This window comes from Pteropus alecto, unplaced genomic scaffold, assembly GCF_000325575.1.
Source record: "Pteropus alecto unplaced genomic scaffold, ASM32557v1 scaffold24, whole genome shotgun sequence".
Taxonomy (NCBI): domain Eukaryota; kingdom Metazoa; phylum Chordata; class Mammalia; order Chiroptera; family Pteropodidae; genus Pteropus; species Pteropus alecto.
The window spans coordinates 4,483,849-4,499,128 of NW_006439192.1; the positions used below are offsets into that span (position 1 = coordinate 4,483,849).

Consider the following 15,280-nt stretch of genomic DNA (forward strand, 5'->3'; position numbering starts at 1 on the left):
CTGTCTTTCTGCTTTAAATAGTTCATATCCTTTGCCCACTTATTAGTCTATTTTGTTTCTATATTGATTTATAGTCTTTATAAGTCTTGTTTAGCTATCTTTGCTTATATACATTGCATGTATTTTCTCTATATTTGAACTCTTTATGTGACAAAACAATCCTTTGTCATCTCTGTTGAATATATTTTTCCACATCTAGTTGTCTTTTACTTGTTCCTTCTTTTTTCTATTCTGATGGGCATTATTTTTTTCTTCAAATATTTGGCAGATTGACCAGTGGAGCCATCTAGATTTAAATTTTTCTTTGTTAGAAAGTTTTTAATTATAGTTTCAATTTCTTTATGTAACTAATCATATTTTCTATATATTTTTGTGCTTGTTTTGGTAAATTTTATTTTTCTAGGAATCTGTTCATCTAAATTTTCAAATTTATTGGCAAAAACATAGTGATCTCCATTTATCTCTTTAGGTTTGTAGGATTTGTAGTGATATATCATTTTCCATTTCTGATATTGTTAATATATATTGCTGCTTTTTTCCCCTTATTTTAATTAGTCACTCTTGCCAGGGATATCAGTTTAAAAGTATTTTCAAAGAACCAACTTTTGGTTTTCTTAATCCTCTCCAATGTATATAGATTTTACGTCATTCTTGAAGAGTGCCTTCACTGGGTATAGAATTCTGGCTTGGTAACAATTTTTCTTTTAGCCCTTTGAAAATAGCATCCCATTATTTTATGGCTTTCATTTTTCTCTGTGTCAGCTTTCAGTCTTACTGTTGCTTCTTTGAAGATAATTGTCTTTTCTGTGGCTAATTTTAATATTTTCTCTTTGCCCTTGATTTTCTACAGTTTGAATAAGAGGTCTTGCTGTAATTTTCTGCATTTTTAAAATTAGGATTATGAGTTTTCTTCTTATCCCTGTTTTATATATGGAAATTGTAAGTGATTACCTAATGGAATCTGTCTTTTCTGTGGTAGTTTTTTAAAATTTATTTGTGTTGGGAAGACCTTGATGCTCTAAGCTCCCAGATATTGAAAAATTTTGTTCTGGGTTTTCTATGGAAATAAGTTTAGTATACAATGAGAAGTGGAGATCTAAATGATTTTTAGTCTATCTCTAAATTAGTTATCAATTACTATAGCAAATCTATTATTATAGCAAAATATGTTAAATAATATTTTAATTTAACCATACGTTTTCAATCCCTTTTTTTCTATGTTAAAATCTTACACATAATAGTGGTTTCTTTTGGATAGCTCTTTGATGTCAGTAGCTGCTTCTGTTTAAGCCAGATTTTATTTAATCTGTATTCCTCACCAATTTTCCAGGACAGCACCCATGTTTTTCATGTAAGGTGTCTGGTACAGATGTTAAACGTTGTTCTGTTGGTGCTTGTGGGAAATTTTATCATGAAGCCTGCATCCGCAAATTCCCCACTGCCATCTTTGAATCAAAAGGATTCCGCTGTCCCCAGCACTGCTGCTCTGCCTGCTCTATGGAGAAAGATATCCACAAAGCAAGTAAAGGTAAAACAGCTAAGGAAGGAGACAAAGACTTTTTTTTTTTTTTTTTAAGTTCAGTAGCAAATAAGAAGCATATTATTTTAAAGAACATTGGGCATTCTCTGTTTATCTGTGGATATAAGAGCTCAGCTACAATCGATAGCATAGTAAGTAGAGATTAAGTTCTGATTTGACCATGAGAAGAAAATTCCATATGTTCAATATTACCCTTGAAAATTCCTTAAACAGGTGCCATTCTGGAGACCACCGTCTCTCCAGCATTGAAGCAGACAAAGTTTTCTTTATCTCTAGATGTGTGTTGCATTTAAGAGACATAAAGCTTAGGAATGACAAAGCCAAACTAGAAAAATATCTTCATCTTACCATAACCAGCATCATATGGGAACCCAAAAGAGCAAATCCAAAAATCTCATTTTATTTATTCAACTGATACTTTATTATATAGCTTCCTTTTTGACTTATCTTTAAACAGGTCGCATGATGAGATGTTTGAGATGTCCAGTAGCCTATCACTCTGGGGATGCTTGTATTGCTGCCGGAAGCATATTTGTGTCTTCCTACGTTCTCATCTGTAGTAATCATTCCAAACGGAGCAGTAATTCGTCCTCTGCTGTTAATGTAGGCTTTTGTTTCGTTTGTGCAAGAGGTGAGTGTCAGTCCTTTCTATTTTTTTCTGAGTTCATTGGCATATTTCCCCATTAAAATAGACTTTCAGTAATATCCCTGAGAGAATTAACACTTTCAGTAACTAGTCCCTTTTATAACATTAGACGTTCAAATTATCAGAATATTCTTTCATAAATTAAGCTAAAAATCTACATTTTTTAATAACTTAGAATTAAAGATAAGTTCTTAGCATTTCTATTTGGAGCATCAAAAGATTAACCTATTTCCTTCTGCAAACAAGTCTTTTATTTGAATCAAACTCTTTCCATGTCATATTCTTTAATCCAGAGCTTGCAGCTGCTTGAGATTTCACCTGGAAGGCAAGACGAGCACATTTATTATTTCATCGTTTATGTTGTATTTTATCATGTTTTGGTCTGGCATTGAGGAATGCCAGATGGGATATAGCCAAGGCAACATATGTGGTGGTGTTAGTTAAAAGCTAGCAATGCAGGCTTTCTTACTCGCCAGTTGTTGATATTTAAATATGCCAAGAGATTGATCAACTAAAAACAATACTATGTCCCTGAGGGGGTCAGTAAACTTGAGTTCATGATAAATACAAAATAGAACTTTTTTAGATGAATATGATAAAGTATCCATCTTTATAGAGTATCTCAGCTGTATTATAATAAAACCATTTTTAGTATTTAGTAAGCATTTTAGAAACCAACTAATATCCCAAATGCAGTTTGGGTTTTCTTTTTTATTCTAAGTGCTAGGTTTTCTGAACTTCCCTTAATGTGAAATATTTGAAGGGACTCTAGCATATCAGGCCTGTTAGATTACATTTATACAATCCTAATGGTGAGATTTTGGGTTTGTTTTTGCTTTATTTTTGCTTTAGGAGATAGTTTAATTTGGTAAATGTGTACTATAAAGTATTTTTTAATAGAATTTAGGTAGTATGATAGAACTTGAGTTGTTTTGCTTTTGTATCTTTTATTTTAAAAAAGATAACTAGAGGTGGTAGAGAGTAAAAGATTAAATAAAGATAGTCTTTTCTGTAGCAGTCGGCTGGGTCCCTTGTATATACTGCTTTCAGTATGCCAGAATTTTGTAAGCACGTGGGGTTGTCTGCCATTAGAGGGGAAGCATTGTGTCTTTCTTTAACAGAACAATTATAAAACTGTATTCTACTGTGAAACGTGGCTGGTACATGGAGAAGTAGGTCTGAAATGTTTTGTCACATTGTAACAGGTTACTGAAAGGATTAAAATAGTTACCACTAGCGTCTTCTCCATCTCATCTCTAAGAAAGTAATGATAGGATGGAAATACTGAATTATCAATTAAGTGGCTAGCTTTAGAGACTTAAACAGATGAGTGTCAGTAATAACATAAAATCTCTATCACTTTGTAAATATTTTATTCTACCATTCTGAACACTTTTACTAGGTGTGTGTGTTTGTGTGTGCATGCACACATGAATAACTGAGCCAACATTTTAAATATCAGGTTTATAACTGTTATGTTGACTGACTTTGGAGTACATTGGAATCAAGTACCATTAGTATATTAACCAATATTTTCTTTTGCTGTATTTCACTCAGTAATTGAGAGACCTTTAAAACAGTTATTTTCAGTTTAATATAGATAAAAAATGGCCCATTGTCAAGGAACATAGTTTTATAGAAACTAGCCATTTTGTTGTTTGTTTTTATATGTATTGATTAAATGCTTGAGAGAATGGAAATAAGGGGAAAACTTTTTCTACAACAAGATCTATATTTGCATCTTATCAGTTTGGCAGTTCTAAAGATTTACTGTATTTAAATGCCTCTGTAAGCAAGATTATTTAATATCCAAATTATTTTCACTGTGAAACTTTGTCCACAGTGAAACTTTCATTTTCCTTTCTAGCATTTTACAGAAATTTATTCTCAATAGATTAGATGTTGGGATTTGGGAAGGCTTAAGTCAAAAGTTTTTTTAGAAGTAAATAATATGTGTTCTTTTATCAGTATTTATAGCGGTCTCTTTTTTTAGAGACCTAATTGTAATAAATCCACACTTTATAAAAAAGGGATCATTTAATCATTAATGTTTTGGTATTAGAAAACTTAGCTTGTTTTGTTTTTGTTTCTTGCCTCATACAGTTTTCCCTCCTCATAGAGGATTTTTCTCAGTTCTAGGTTCTTTAAAATCAATAAGCTGATTCTTAAGGACTGAAATATTTAGTATTTTTAGAAATATTTCAAGGTTTAGAGGAACATTGTTCCTCCTCTGCCCCCCCATAGTGCCATAGGAATGTTCAGTCATATTTCAGTGTAGTATATATTCTTTAGTATTTCCTTTAATCGGGAGAGTGATGTAAAATAAAAGTTACTTAACATTCTGTGCCTTTCTCTGTAATGATAATTTTAAATGGAGATGTTAAATTAAGGTTTGCTTTTCATTTTAATAATAATAATAGCGATTTATTTTTCATCTGTAAATCAAACTCTTAGACACTATCTGAATAAATTGCCACAATTACCCCAAAAAGTCATTTCCCTGTTTTATATGGATGAGAACACTGAAGCCCAGATTTAAAAATTTACCTGGAGGTTACACAGGTTGTTAAATAGAGGGACCAGCATTTGTACCTGATCTTTCTTATTGCAAAACCTATGTTTTTTATACTATACTACTTCTCTTTTATGTGTATGAAATTCATTTGACATTATATAACTTTTATTCGAAGATTCTTATGTTATTACCAATTAACAATTTCAAGTTCCAGTCTATCATCTGGATCAGAGAGATTTCTTGAATCTTAGTGTGGGGTAGCAACAAGTGAAGGTAATATCCACAGAAAAAAGTAAATGCTAACCCCTTTAAAAACTAAAACTCTTCCCTCTTCTCAAAATGATCTCTGAAACTTCTATCAAGATTTGTATTGTAATACCCTAGATTATTATAAACTTAACAGTAACCAAATAGAGAAATTTTCCCTGGTCTCACAGTTCCCTAAGGTTTATGAGTGGCCTGTAGCTATTTTATGAACTTAACTAGGAGAAGTGGGATGGGAGTGAGACAAGTGGGTGTCACAGGTGGATTAGAGCAGATCTTATGTTTTCTTCCAAATATGATGGCTGTATTGGTAGATCAAAAGGACTTTTTTTACCTTAAAGTTGGTAATCAGTTTATATGATAGCAAAAAATAAAGTTTTAATGGTTTGCATTTCCTCAGTAAAGTTTAACAAATTTTGGCCCCTCCTTTAAAATCATGTATCGTCTTGGTAGAGAAAAGCTTCATTATGTGGCAGAGAAAGCTAGAATCTATTTGAGTATATCTCAAGATATGAATAGAGGAGAGACTCAATTCTGCCTTTATGTACTACTTGATACATTGAGGGTAGATCAGGGTCTCTACTATGTTATATAAATAATTCTTATTTCTAGCAATTAAGTGATACATTATTTTGTTCTCTGGATTGTCATCATAATTCTTCTAAATATTAAAGACTATAGCTTTGTTTTCCATAGGTAGTTTTCAGTGTGATGTCAAATGCAGTTTACATCTTCAAATTAATTTAGAGTTTTCTTCGGGTATACAGGTTTCTATATAGGGATTAAGGCATTAAGTAGCTTAAATTCCCTATAATAACTATAGAAAATACTTTTCTGTCAGATCTTTTTCTTCTTACTCTTCCCCCCAACCCCCAACTTTATTCACAGCTACATAATAGGTGTTGGTTTATTTTTTTTTTCCTCATGGAATCATGGGTAGTTTCATTGCAGCTCATCTCTTTCTGTTTGTTTCGTATAGGGCTGATAGTTCAGGACCATTCAGACCCCATGTTCAGTTCATATGCCTATAAGTCCCACTACCTACTGAATGAATCAAATCGTGCAGAGTTGATGAAATTACCTATGATTCCTTCTTCGTCAGCTTCCAAAAAGAAATGTGAGAAAGGTAATAATCAAAATAGTTTATCTCTTGCTTTTATTTTTGCATTTCCTATTTTTTTCTTTTTAAATGAAGGGGGGAAATGTATGCCTGTCAAGCACCATCTGTTGCTTTTGGTAAATTCTGCCTTGGTGGTTGTGACTATGTCTTTATATGGCTGTAAAATTTTTAAAAAGGGCTTAAAATAATTCCATTTATTACAAAATTTTGCTTACTCTTCTTGAATACGTTTTCAACATTCCTTATACCTATGGGTTATTAAAATTGAAAGACTAGGATTTTGCTTAATATAGAGGAATATTCTAAGGGCTCTTTCTCTTTTGCCTGATGTAGAACTACCATTCACGTTAGAATAGAATGGACATAACTTGTTAATAACTTTCAACTAAATAACAAAATAGGTTATTAAATAAAGGGAAACCAAGATATCGATACTTAAAGATTTGATTTTAGAATACATTCTATCATTTTATTTTAAATGTTTTTGTTAAGATACTATGAAAACTAGTTGCCCTTCTCTTAGGAGGCATTTGTGGGCAGCTGAGGAGGATACCCCAAATACTGGATATTGCAAGGCAGCCCAGCTGAACTGAAGAATTGCTTATGGATAATTTAACCACAGAGAACCAGGGACTAAACATATATTTATATTCTCCTATGGAAGAAAATCTTTTATTTAGCTTTATATAGTCTACTTGTAATAAAGGAAAAAATGGTTTAACAATAATGTGGTATTTGGGGAGTTGCTATCTCAGCGGGTGAAATAACCTGGAAGGTGAAGGCCTTTTTCTGTATACATTCCCATTATGATCTGGGGGCCAAGTTCAGATTCTTTAAAGAAAATTCATACCTAATATACTAGGTATATTTGAAATGGGCTTCTTTTTTTTTTTTTTTTTCTTTGGTACTGAGAGATATCTCCTGGAGGCGATATTTTTTTTTTTTTTTTTTTTTTTTTTTTTTCCATTCTCTGTGTTGCCTGCTTGATGTATCTTTGCTCTTTGTCAAAATTCTTAAGTGGCAACCCAAAGTGTAAGCAAGCTGATTAGAACCTATGGAGAAGGACATTGGGTTTTTGTTTTCCATTGAAGTCACAGTATGTCACCTTACTGGTGACACCACCTACTTCCAAAACAAAGATGAACTGAGGTCTGACTATAACTCCATAATGCAGTAAAATTAGACTACCCAAGGCATTTTATTATTCTTTTGCTGGCATCTTGATAAAATTAGATCAATCCAATTGTTGCTTACTTTGTTTTCAGTACTCAGTATTGATCTTGACATAAATTGAAATTATTTTGAGCCCTCTGTTTGCTTAGCTTGAACCATATCTTCTCTTGCATCCTAAAGCAGTTTTCTTGCATAGCACCAAGGTGGATTGTTCATATTTTTTATTTTTCTATTTCTCTTGTGTATTTTTTGTCAAAAAATCATGATGATTTTCACTGATGATTCTGGGTCTGTATTTCCTCTGAAATAAGACTTAAAATTAAGGACTAGTCCATAACGTTAAAATGACGAGCTTGTCTTTCCTATATCAACTCTAATAATCACATGTCCCCTAAGCTGTTTGCAAAGACTGCTCTCCCTACTGGTCATTCTTTTCTGTTAAAAAAATGAATTATCTCATTTTAGTTTAAACCTTTGGAAGAATTCCCTACCTAGGTTAAGAGCACTCAGGCAGCTAATCTCTAGGTTGGAGAATTGGAACCATTAATCCATATTGAGATCTGTAGACAAAAGAAAAAATCCCAATGATTGAAGCAAAAGTTTTTAAGCAGAGGAAATATAGTAAATTTAATTCATCACTGATTGTATATGGATTTTCTTTTCGTTTTTATGTTAATCAGAAGTTTGAAAGTCTACAGGAAGACAAGATTTTTGGGAATATTGATAGCAAACCCTCAAATGGTTGGAGCATGTGATTTGATAATGTTATCTAGAGGGCTCCTAACCTTTGCTTACGAGACTTGAAATCTCAGTGCGCTCATGGGTTATAGACGTGATTTTCCATGGGAAGATGAATTTATTTTTTTCAGTGACTGTCTTTATTATATTTCATCTCCAGTGGTTAACATCCTTCTCTGTCACTTGTTGAAATACCTATTAGAAATACCTAATCTACCCCCAAAATCTTTCATTTCTTTACATTAAATAATATTGTTTTGTTTCGTTTGCTGCACCTGTTTTGGTCTTAATCCATAGGTCATTTTATGTATTTAAAAAGAGAGGATTTTGCTGTAGGGAAGTTAGAGGGATCTCCTTGCGTGTGGTACTTCTTTCTACACTGGTATTTACTTAGCTGTATGCTATAAAGCAGTGGTTCTCAATATGAAGTCAGAAAAGACTCATGTAAACAAAATTTTTGAATTATGTTTTATATTTCAGAAAATCTAGCAAACACACATTTATGCAAACTAAAGCTGCATGAGTTTCTTTATATTTGGCTATGATTTTAACAATTCAGTGTGATAATACTAGTTTTGTTATTGGATTCAGAAGCTCTGATTGGCAGTTATATATTTCTTTGATTAATTAGAACAGGAAAATGATACTTTTAAAATGCAGAAGTTTTGGTTTTGGGTTTTTGTTTTTTGGGGGGATTTTTTGTTTCTTTGTTTTTGTTTTTGTTTTGGGTTGACAAAATATTTGAAAACACATGGGTCCATGAGGAAAGGCAAGGGGATCCTTGGTGATGAAAATGTTGCAAACCACTGCTGTATAGCCTGTTTGACTTTATCTTCACTGAAAAGGTAATGATAATGTAATCAACTTGAATAAGTATTATCCTTTTACTTTTTAGTATGCTTTTATGGGAAGAAAAAAGTACTGATCAACCTGTTGGCTATTTTCATTCTTGCTAATTTTATTATAGAGGGATTTAGTTAACTGTGGCACTGGATTAAAATACAAAGATGACCATTGCTTTCTTTCTTAGCTCTCAAAGAGAAAAGAAAGTAAGTTGCTACATATTTCTTTGAAAATCTGCTCTCAAATCTACTCCGCCTAAAGATTTTGTGGATCTGATTTGTCATATGTTAAGAATTTTAGCTGCCTATTAAACTGATACCTCAATAGCCCACATTTTAGAGAAGTAAAGAGTATAGTAATGTTTCTCTTACTACTCAAAAGCCCTGAATTTCTCTGGCCACTAAAGCCCTGAAAAGGGAATAACTGAATCTGTTCACTTGCTTTCTATTTTAATCCATCACCATAGGTATGACTCAGTCCCTTTGTTATTTTTCTCCGATTTGAATCAAATTTAATGCACTTAAAAGATAACTTTCTCCTTTTTCTTTCTTTCCTCTTTTCTCAGTTATTAAGACTGTTTATTTGTTTCAAGGTGGAAGATTGCTCTGCTGTGAATCGTGCCCAGCTTCCTTCCACCCGGAATGCCTGAGCATAGAAATGCCAGAAGGCTGCTGGAATTGTAATGACTGTAAAGCTGGCAAGAAACTACATTACAAGCAGATTGTTTGGGTCAAATTGGGAAATTACAGGCAAGTTTTTCCAAGGGCAAAGAGGAAGTATTCAACCATTGTAAGACACAGGTTCATAAACTATATACAAAGTGGCTAGGAGATTGGTAGAACAGCACTAAGCTGTTTCCTTAAAAAAGAGAGAGAAAAGAAACATATTTTGAGTTTGCATTTTCAGAGAATTGGGAAGGTTAATTGTTGGATTTTTTTTTTTTTTATTTGTTAGTTGACTTTTTAAGTTCTGAAAGTTGTTTTATACTAGTGACTATGTACTACTAAATTATGGAATAAAAGGTCTTATGTGGATAGTGGGGAAGATGTTTCCTTTGTGTCCTAATTAGATTTATATTGATTTCTGATTTCTAATAAAATCACAGTTTATTTCATGGCCAAAGTGGCTCTCTCTTTGCCCCTAACTCTGGTCCATTTTAGTTCAAGCTAGAAGCTATAAACTGTGTGCAAAAAGAGAGCTTTTTAGGATGAAGAGAGATTATTTCATTAAGAGCCTTTAGTTCTTAAGGGAATGAAGTAAGAAGTATGTGTGATTGCCATTATTATAATAAAACTTTCTCTTTTTAAGAAGCCATTTTTAACAATCCTTCACTGAACAGGAATAGCAATACATTTTTTAAACTGTTCTACATTTTGAGGCATACATTTATCATGTTACTAAGAAAATAAATACTATTCAAAAGAGCACAATAGAGTTCTGCTTTTCAACTAGAATCCTAAGTATACTATATTTCTATAGAATTTTAAACATTGTATTTTTTTTAGCAAGGACTATTTTGTTTTCTGTGTTTTGAATATGCTGCTTGTTTACTTCATTGTTAGCTGAGATAGTGGCATTGAGGTTGAGAAGCCACCCTCCCACACTATATTTTTCAACATGACAGGAAATCTCCAAGTCCTAAAAAAAATTGACCATTTGAATACATAAACAATTTTATACTGTATATCAAACAATATCATAAAGTTTTAAAAGGCAAATGTCAAACCTAGGGAAAGTGTTTGCTCTCCTACTTTTAATAAGAAAAGATAAATACCTTACCTAGAAAAGGAACAAAGAAAAGAGCCAGTTTGCAAAAGAATAGCAAATAGAAAATAAACATGTAAAAAATGCCCTGCCTCACTAAAAATTAATGTACATTAAAACCAAAGAGTTTTTCTTTTCTAATTAACAGATTGGCAAAGATGTAAAACTGATGATTTTGTGGCTAGGGAGGGCGTAGGGAAACTGGTCTTCCTTGTAAGGCTGTTTGGCATCACATATTAAAATTGTAACCAGGTATACCCCCTTGACCCAGTACATCTCTTTCAAGGAATTTAAGGAAATACTGGACAAGAAGGCAAAACTGTATTTATAGGGGTGTTCATTGCTATATTATTTCTAATTGCAAATATGTAAAATAACTCAAATGCTCAGTCAGTAGGAGATTTGTCAAATAAATTATATCCGTATTGTAGAATACCTCAAAGCCAATAAAAGAATAATGCAGGTCTGTATAGTAACGTGGAAAGATTTGAATTTAGGAAGCATATTAAACAGTACATATGTTGTCTTTTATGTGTTTATATAATTTTTTAAAATTATAGATGTATATAATATGTTTTTAATACCTGGAAAGAAATAGATCTAATGTTAATAGTCTGAGGCATGAGATACAAAGGGAGGCATTTTCAGTTTTTCTGTTTTACATTTCTGCATTGTTTTAATTTTCAAAGAAACAGACACTGCTTTTTAATTTAAAATATATATCTTTGAGGGTGGAGAGGGATATGAGTTTGACAATTAATGGGTAAGACAGTCCTTGGATAAGAAATATTTAAAACAGTAGAAGAAGTTTTCAAATCTTCAAACAAATTTTAGAACATTTTCTTTTTTTTTCTTTTTGGCTTTTTTTTGTACCATAGTTGACATAACATTAGTTTCATGTGTACACATAATTCAATATTTGTGTATATTGCAAAATGATCACAGTTAGTCTAGTTTAAACAATTTTCATTTCTCGTAATAAGAACTTTTAAGATCTACTCTCAGAAACTTTTAAATATATAATATTAATTATAGTCATTATGTTGTATATTACATTGCCTTTTTTATAAGTTATGAATATAAAAATATATTTTTCTTAATTTTAATCATATTGCATTTTAATGAAGCACAAAGCAGTTCTCTATTTCACAACCCAATGAGATTTTATATGCAGGTCTGATGCTTCTTGTAAGTTTTGCAAAGACTTCCATCCATGAACTAATTCTTAATGTATTTTTTTCCAGTCAGGCCCAGCTGGGCCACATGAAGCTGTTTCTTTTTAATAACTAATTCCAATGTGGAGCTTCCTGGGGGAAATATGAGGACCTGGAAAATCCCCTGGCAGAAAGTGTGCCTCTTCCTAACTCAGTGAATGCAGTTATCATGTACATACTTCAGTACCTTAAAATGATTTAGAAATAACCATTTCCTAGCCTACTTTGAGAGGAAACCAAATACTGATTACACAAAATAGTGTTGTTTTGTTTTGTTTTGTTTGAACACAGACTCTTACCCACGTTTTGGACAGAGGTACCTTTTAGATGAACAATATTCAAGTTCTGTACTATAACTCTGGAGTGTGACCTTGCTATCATTTATCTTCCAAATAATATAATTATTCATTAAATAAATGATTTTATTAGGCATCTGTAAAATGAGTGAACAATTTTAAGTTTTTATGTATTTACTGTTCATATTGATGATTTTACATACTACGAAAGATTTCCCTTCAATTCCTGACTTGCCCAATTGCTGGAAACTGTCAAATGTGCCTCTCAGATGGTTTTATTTAGTGATTGCTGTGGTGTTCGGTCACCATTGCATGAAACAGTCATGTTTCATTCTATCCCACAGCCCATGTTTATAATGATCTAAGATGAATTAGATTCTGAAATACACTCTGATGTAAACCTAGTACAGTTGACCAAAAAGTATTTACCCTGGTTGATTAGAGAGTCAGAAAATGCTTATTTGAATGAGAGTGGTCATTCTTCACTGTAGCATCAGTTTATTCTTAAATGATTACCTTGTCTACAAGAAATAAGCTTTTACACATTGAAAAACAATGTTGATTTTAAGAAAGCCAAGTTTGGAGAGAAACATGACTTTTCTAGAATTTAAACTGGATTTGGAATAGTATTAGCAAATTCTAATTCTTAAGTTGGGTAGCAGGTTCATTGTTATTTTATTATTATGCTTTATAGCTTACATTTTCATGATATATATTCTTTTACAAATTACAAATAGTAATTTTAAAGAAAGAAACTAGATTGGGTGTTTAGGGCCTAGTTTGTTTAGCGTTATGTTCACAGTTTCATTAAGTATGTTAATCAATATGTTTTTAAATGATATTTGGGTTGGGCAGGATAAAAGATAAGATATATTGTGTCCTTAGAATCTGAATGAAAATTGCAAAGTACAAAACCTTTTTTTCCCTGCTGCCAGCCATGTAAAAAGTGGTATGATTTTCATCCTTTTGGTCTAAAATTGCTTTTGTTTTCAGATGGTGGCCAGCAGAGATCTGCAACCCCAGGTCTGTGCCACTGAACATCCAAAGTCTTAAGCATGACTTGGGGGACTTCCCTGTGTTCTTCTTTGGTTCTCATGACTACTATTGGGTACACCAGGGCAGAGTGTTCCCTTATGTTGAAGGAGACAAAAGCTTTGCTGAGGGACAGACTAGTATTAACAAGACCTTCAAAAAAGGTAAGTTGTATCATGTTTACAGTGGCTCAGAACTAAGACTCCAGTGTTGATTTCTCAGCATCTCCTAACGTGCATATGACATGTGTCTGATATTAGAGAATTTTCACCAGGTGTTATGACCCAGTGTCCACAAATTTCTAATCCCATTAGAACCATATCAAAATCCAGTCATTAGAAAAATACATTTCAGTATAGTAGGCTCTGCTGTGTATGTGAAAGGAGTTTCTTCAGTGATCTTTCTGCAAATAGATTTTTCTGGGAATAGTCTTAATCAAGTGAAGCTCCTTAACCACAGAAGAGTAGTAAAAGCTTTCCACGAAGAGCCTTACAATTGTTTTTGCAACAAGTTACCAGAAAGTTTGGCTTTCTGGGTAAGAGTAAAATGAATGTGAATCTAGTACAAGGTAAAGTTTCTCTTGGGTTCACTTGGAAACCTCTAATCATTGAAGTAGGACCTCTTCTCTGAGGCAGCAGTTTGCACAGAGCAGTGTTCAGCCATAAATGAGTCATATCCTATTTCAATGTTACCCTACCCTAGTGGTAAATGGTTATTTCCAGAATATAATTTTAAAAAGAAAACCTCAGGCCAGATTCAGTACATTAGGAAGGAAACTGTAAAACTACTCTTCTAACGGTTTTTGTTTGTTTTTTGGTAATTATATACTTGTTTGGTCTTATTGGCAGCACTGGAAGAAGCTGCAAAACGTTTCCAGGAATTGAAAGCACAAAGAGAAAGTAAAGAAGCACTAGAGATTGAAAAAAATTCAAGAAAACCTCCTCCTTACAAACACATCAAAGTGAGTTTTTACCCATGAAAACACTGGTATTTGACAGGCAAGATGAAATGTAGTACTCTCAGTTAGAAGACCCTTTCAAACTTGTGAAAACTTTTGCAAATTATCACCCAATCCTCTATAAAACAGAGCTTTTGTTGGAAGGGTCAAATGGGACCTGGAGCTGCATGCATACTGTGAGGATGAGGTCTTTGATAAGCCCTCTCATACCTAGGAGCAACATGTTTGATGGAAAAATCCTGTTTTTGCTCTATCAGGTTATCCTGAAAACCAAATGAGAATAGGAATAGTTAGCCTCTTTCTTCCAAACAGCCCAGTTATTTTCAGTTATGAAATTTCCATCAACTAGTAGGAGAAATACACAGGATAAATAAGTGGGAATTCATATCAGGTTTTGATATTTTTGTCAAGTAAAGAGAGGCAGTTCTTATTCTTAGCTTATTCTTGGGGAAATTATAATTAAGATAAAGTGCCTTTCTCAGAGTCACACCACAAGGCAGGAGCAGAGCCAAGAACAGCATGGATGTTTCTGATGTTCCTGTTCAAATTCCTCCCTCTTATTTGTGATTTTGTTTTCTAGGCTAACAAAGTAATAGGAAAGGTGCAGATCCAGGTTGCAGACCTGTCAGAGATTCCCCGCTGTAACTGCAAGCCAGCTGATGAAAACCCTTGCGGCCTAGAATCAGAGTGCCTGAACAGAATGTTGCAGTATGAGTGTCACCCGCAGGTGTGCCCAGCTGGAGATCGTTGCCAGAACCAGTGCTTTACAAAGAGGCTCTACCCTGATGCAGAAATCATCAAAACGGAGCGAAGAGGCTGGGGCCTCAGGACCAAAAGGAGCATTAAGAAGGTAGCATGGGATGGGGGCAGTGGTGGGCTAGAATAGACCGGGACCTATGCCTCTTAGTGATGCTTCAGGAGGGACAAAATATATAGGGATTTATGGCAGAATCTGAAAACTTCCAGGCTGAGAGTCTGGCACTTCTTAAGCCAAGAAGAAGTGGTAAGAAGAGGTAATAATAAAATTCATATAAACTTTGTCTTATGTTCAGTCATAAAAAAAAGGAGAAGGAACTTTGGTCATTTTCTGTTTGAAGTATTTTACTTGTTAAACAAAATTTAAAAGACTTAGTAAAGGCAAAATAGTAAAATTAAGAATGTACTGAGATAGAAACTA

The 15,280-nt window shown here is 33.1% G+C and overlaps 1 protein-coding gene across 10 annotated transcripts in view; it reads left to right on the forward strand.

Annotated features, from left to right (window-relative positions):
- NSD3 (nuclear receptor binding SET domain protein 3) overlaps nucleotides 1-15,280 on the forward strand; it is a 93,169-nt gene that overhangs the window by 63,548 nt on the left and 14,341 nt on the right. For 5 of the 10 annotated variants that reach the window (XM_025049971.1, XM_015592875.2, XM_015592874.2 and 2 more), the window contains 7 exons: nucleotides 1,331-1,528; nucleotides 1,998-2,171; nucleotides 5,945-6,091; nucleotides 9,405-9,588; nucleotides 13,107-13,309; nucleotides 13,994-14,106; nucleotides 14,684-14,953. In XM_025049971.1, the coding sequence (XP_024905739.1) occupies nucleotides 1,331-1,528; nucleotides 1,998-2,171; nucleotides 5,945-6,091; nucleotides 9,405-9,588; nucleotides 13,107-13,309; nucleotides 13,994-14,106; nucleotides 14,684-14,953 (1,289 nt within the window). The remainder of the gene's footprint in view (nucleotides 1-1,330; nucleotides 1,529-1,997; nucleotides 2,172-5,944; nucleotides 6,092-9,404; nucleotides 9,589-13,106; nucleotides 13,310-13,993; nucleotides 14,107-14,683; nucleotides 14,954-15,280) is intronic. The other 5 variants (XM_006916300.3, XM_015592877.2, XM_025049972.1 and 2 more) reach the window with 2 other exon arrangements.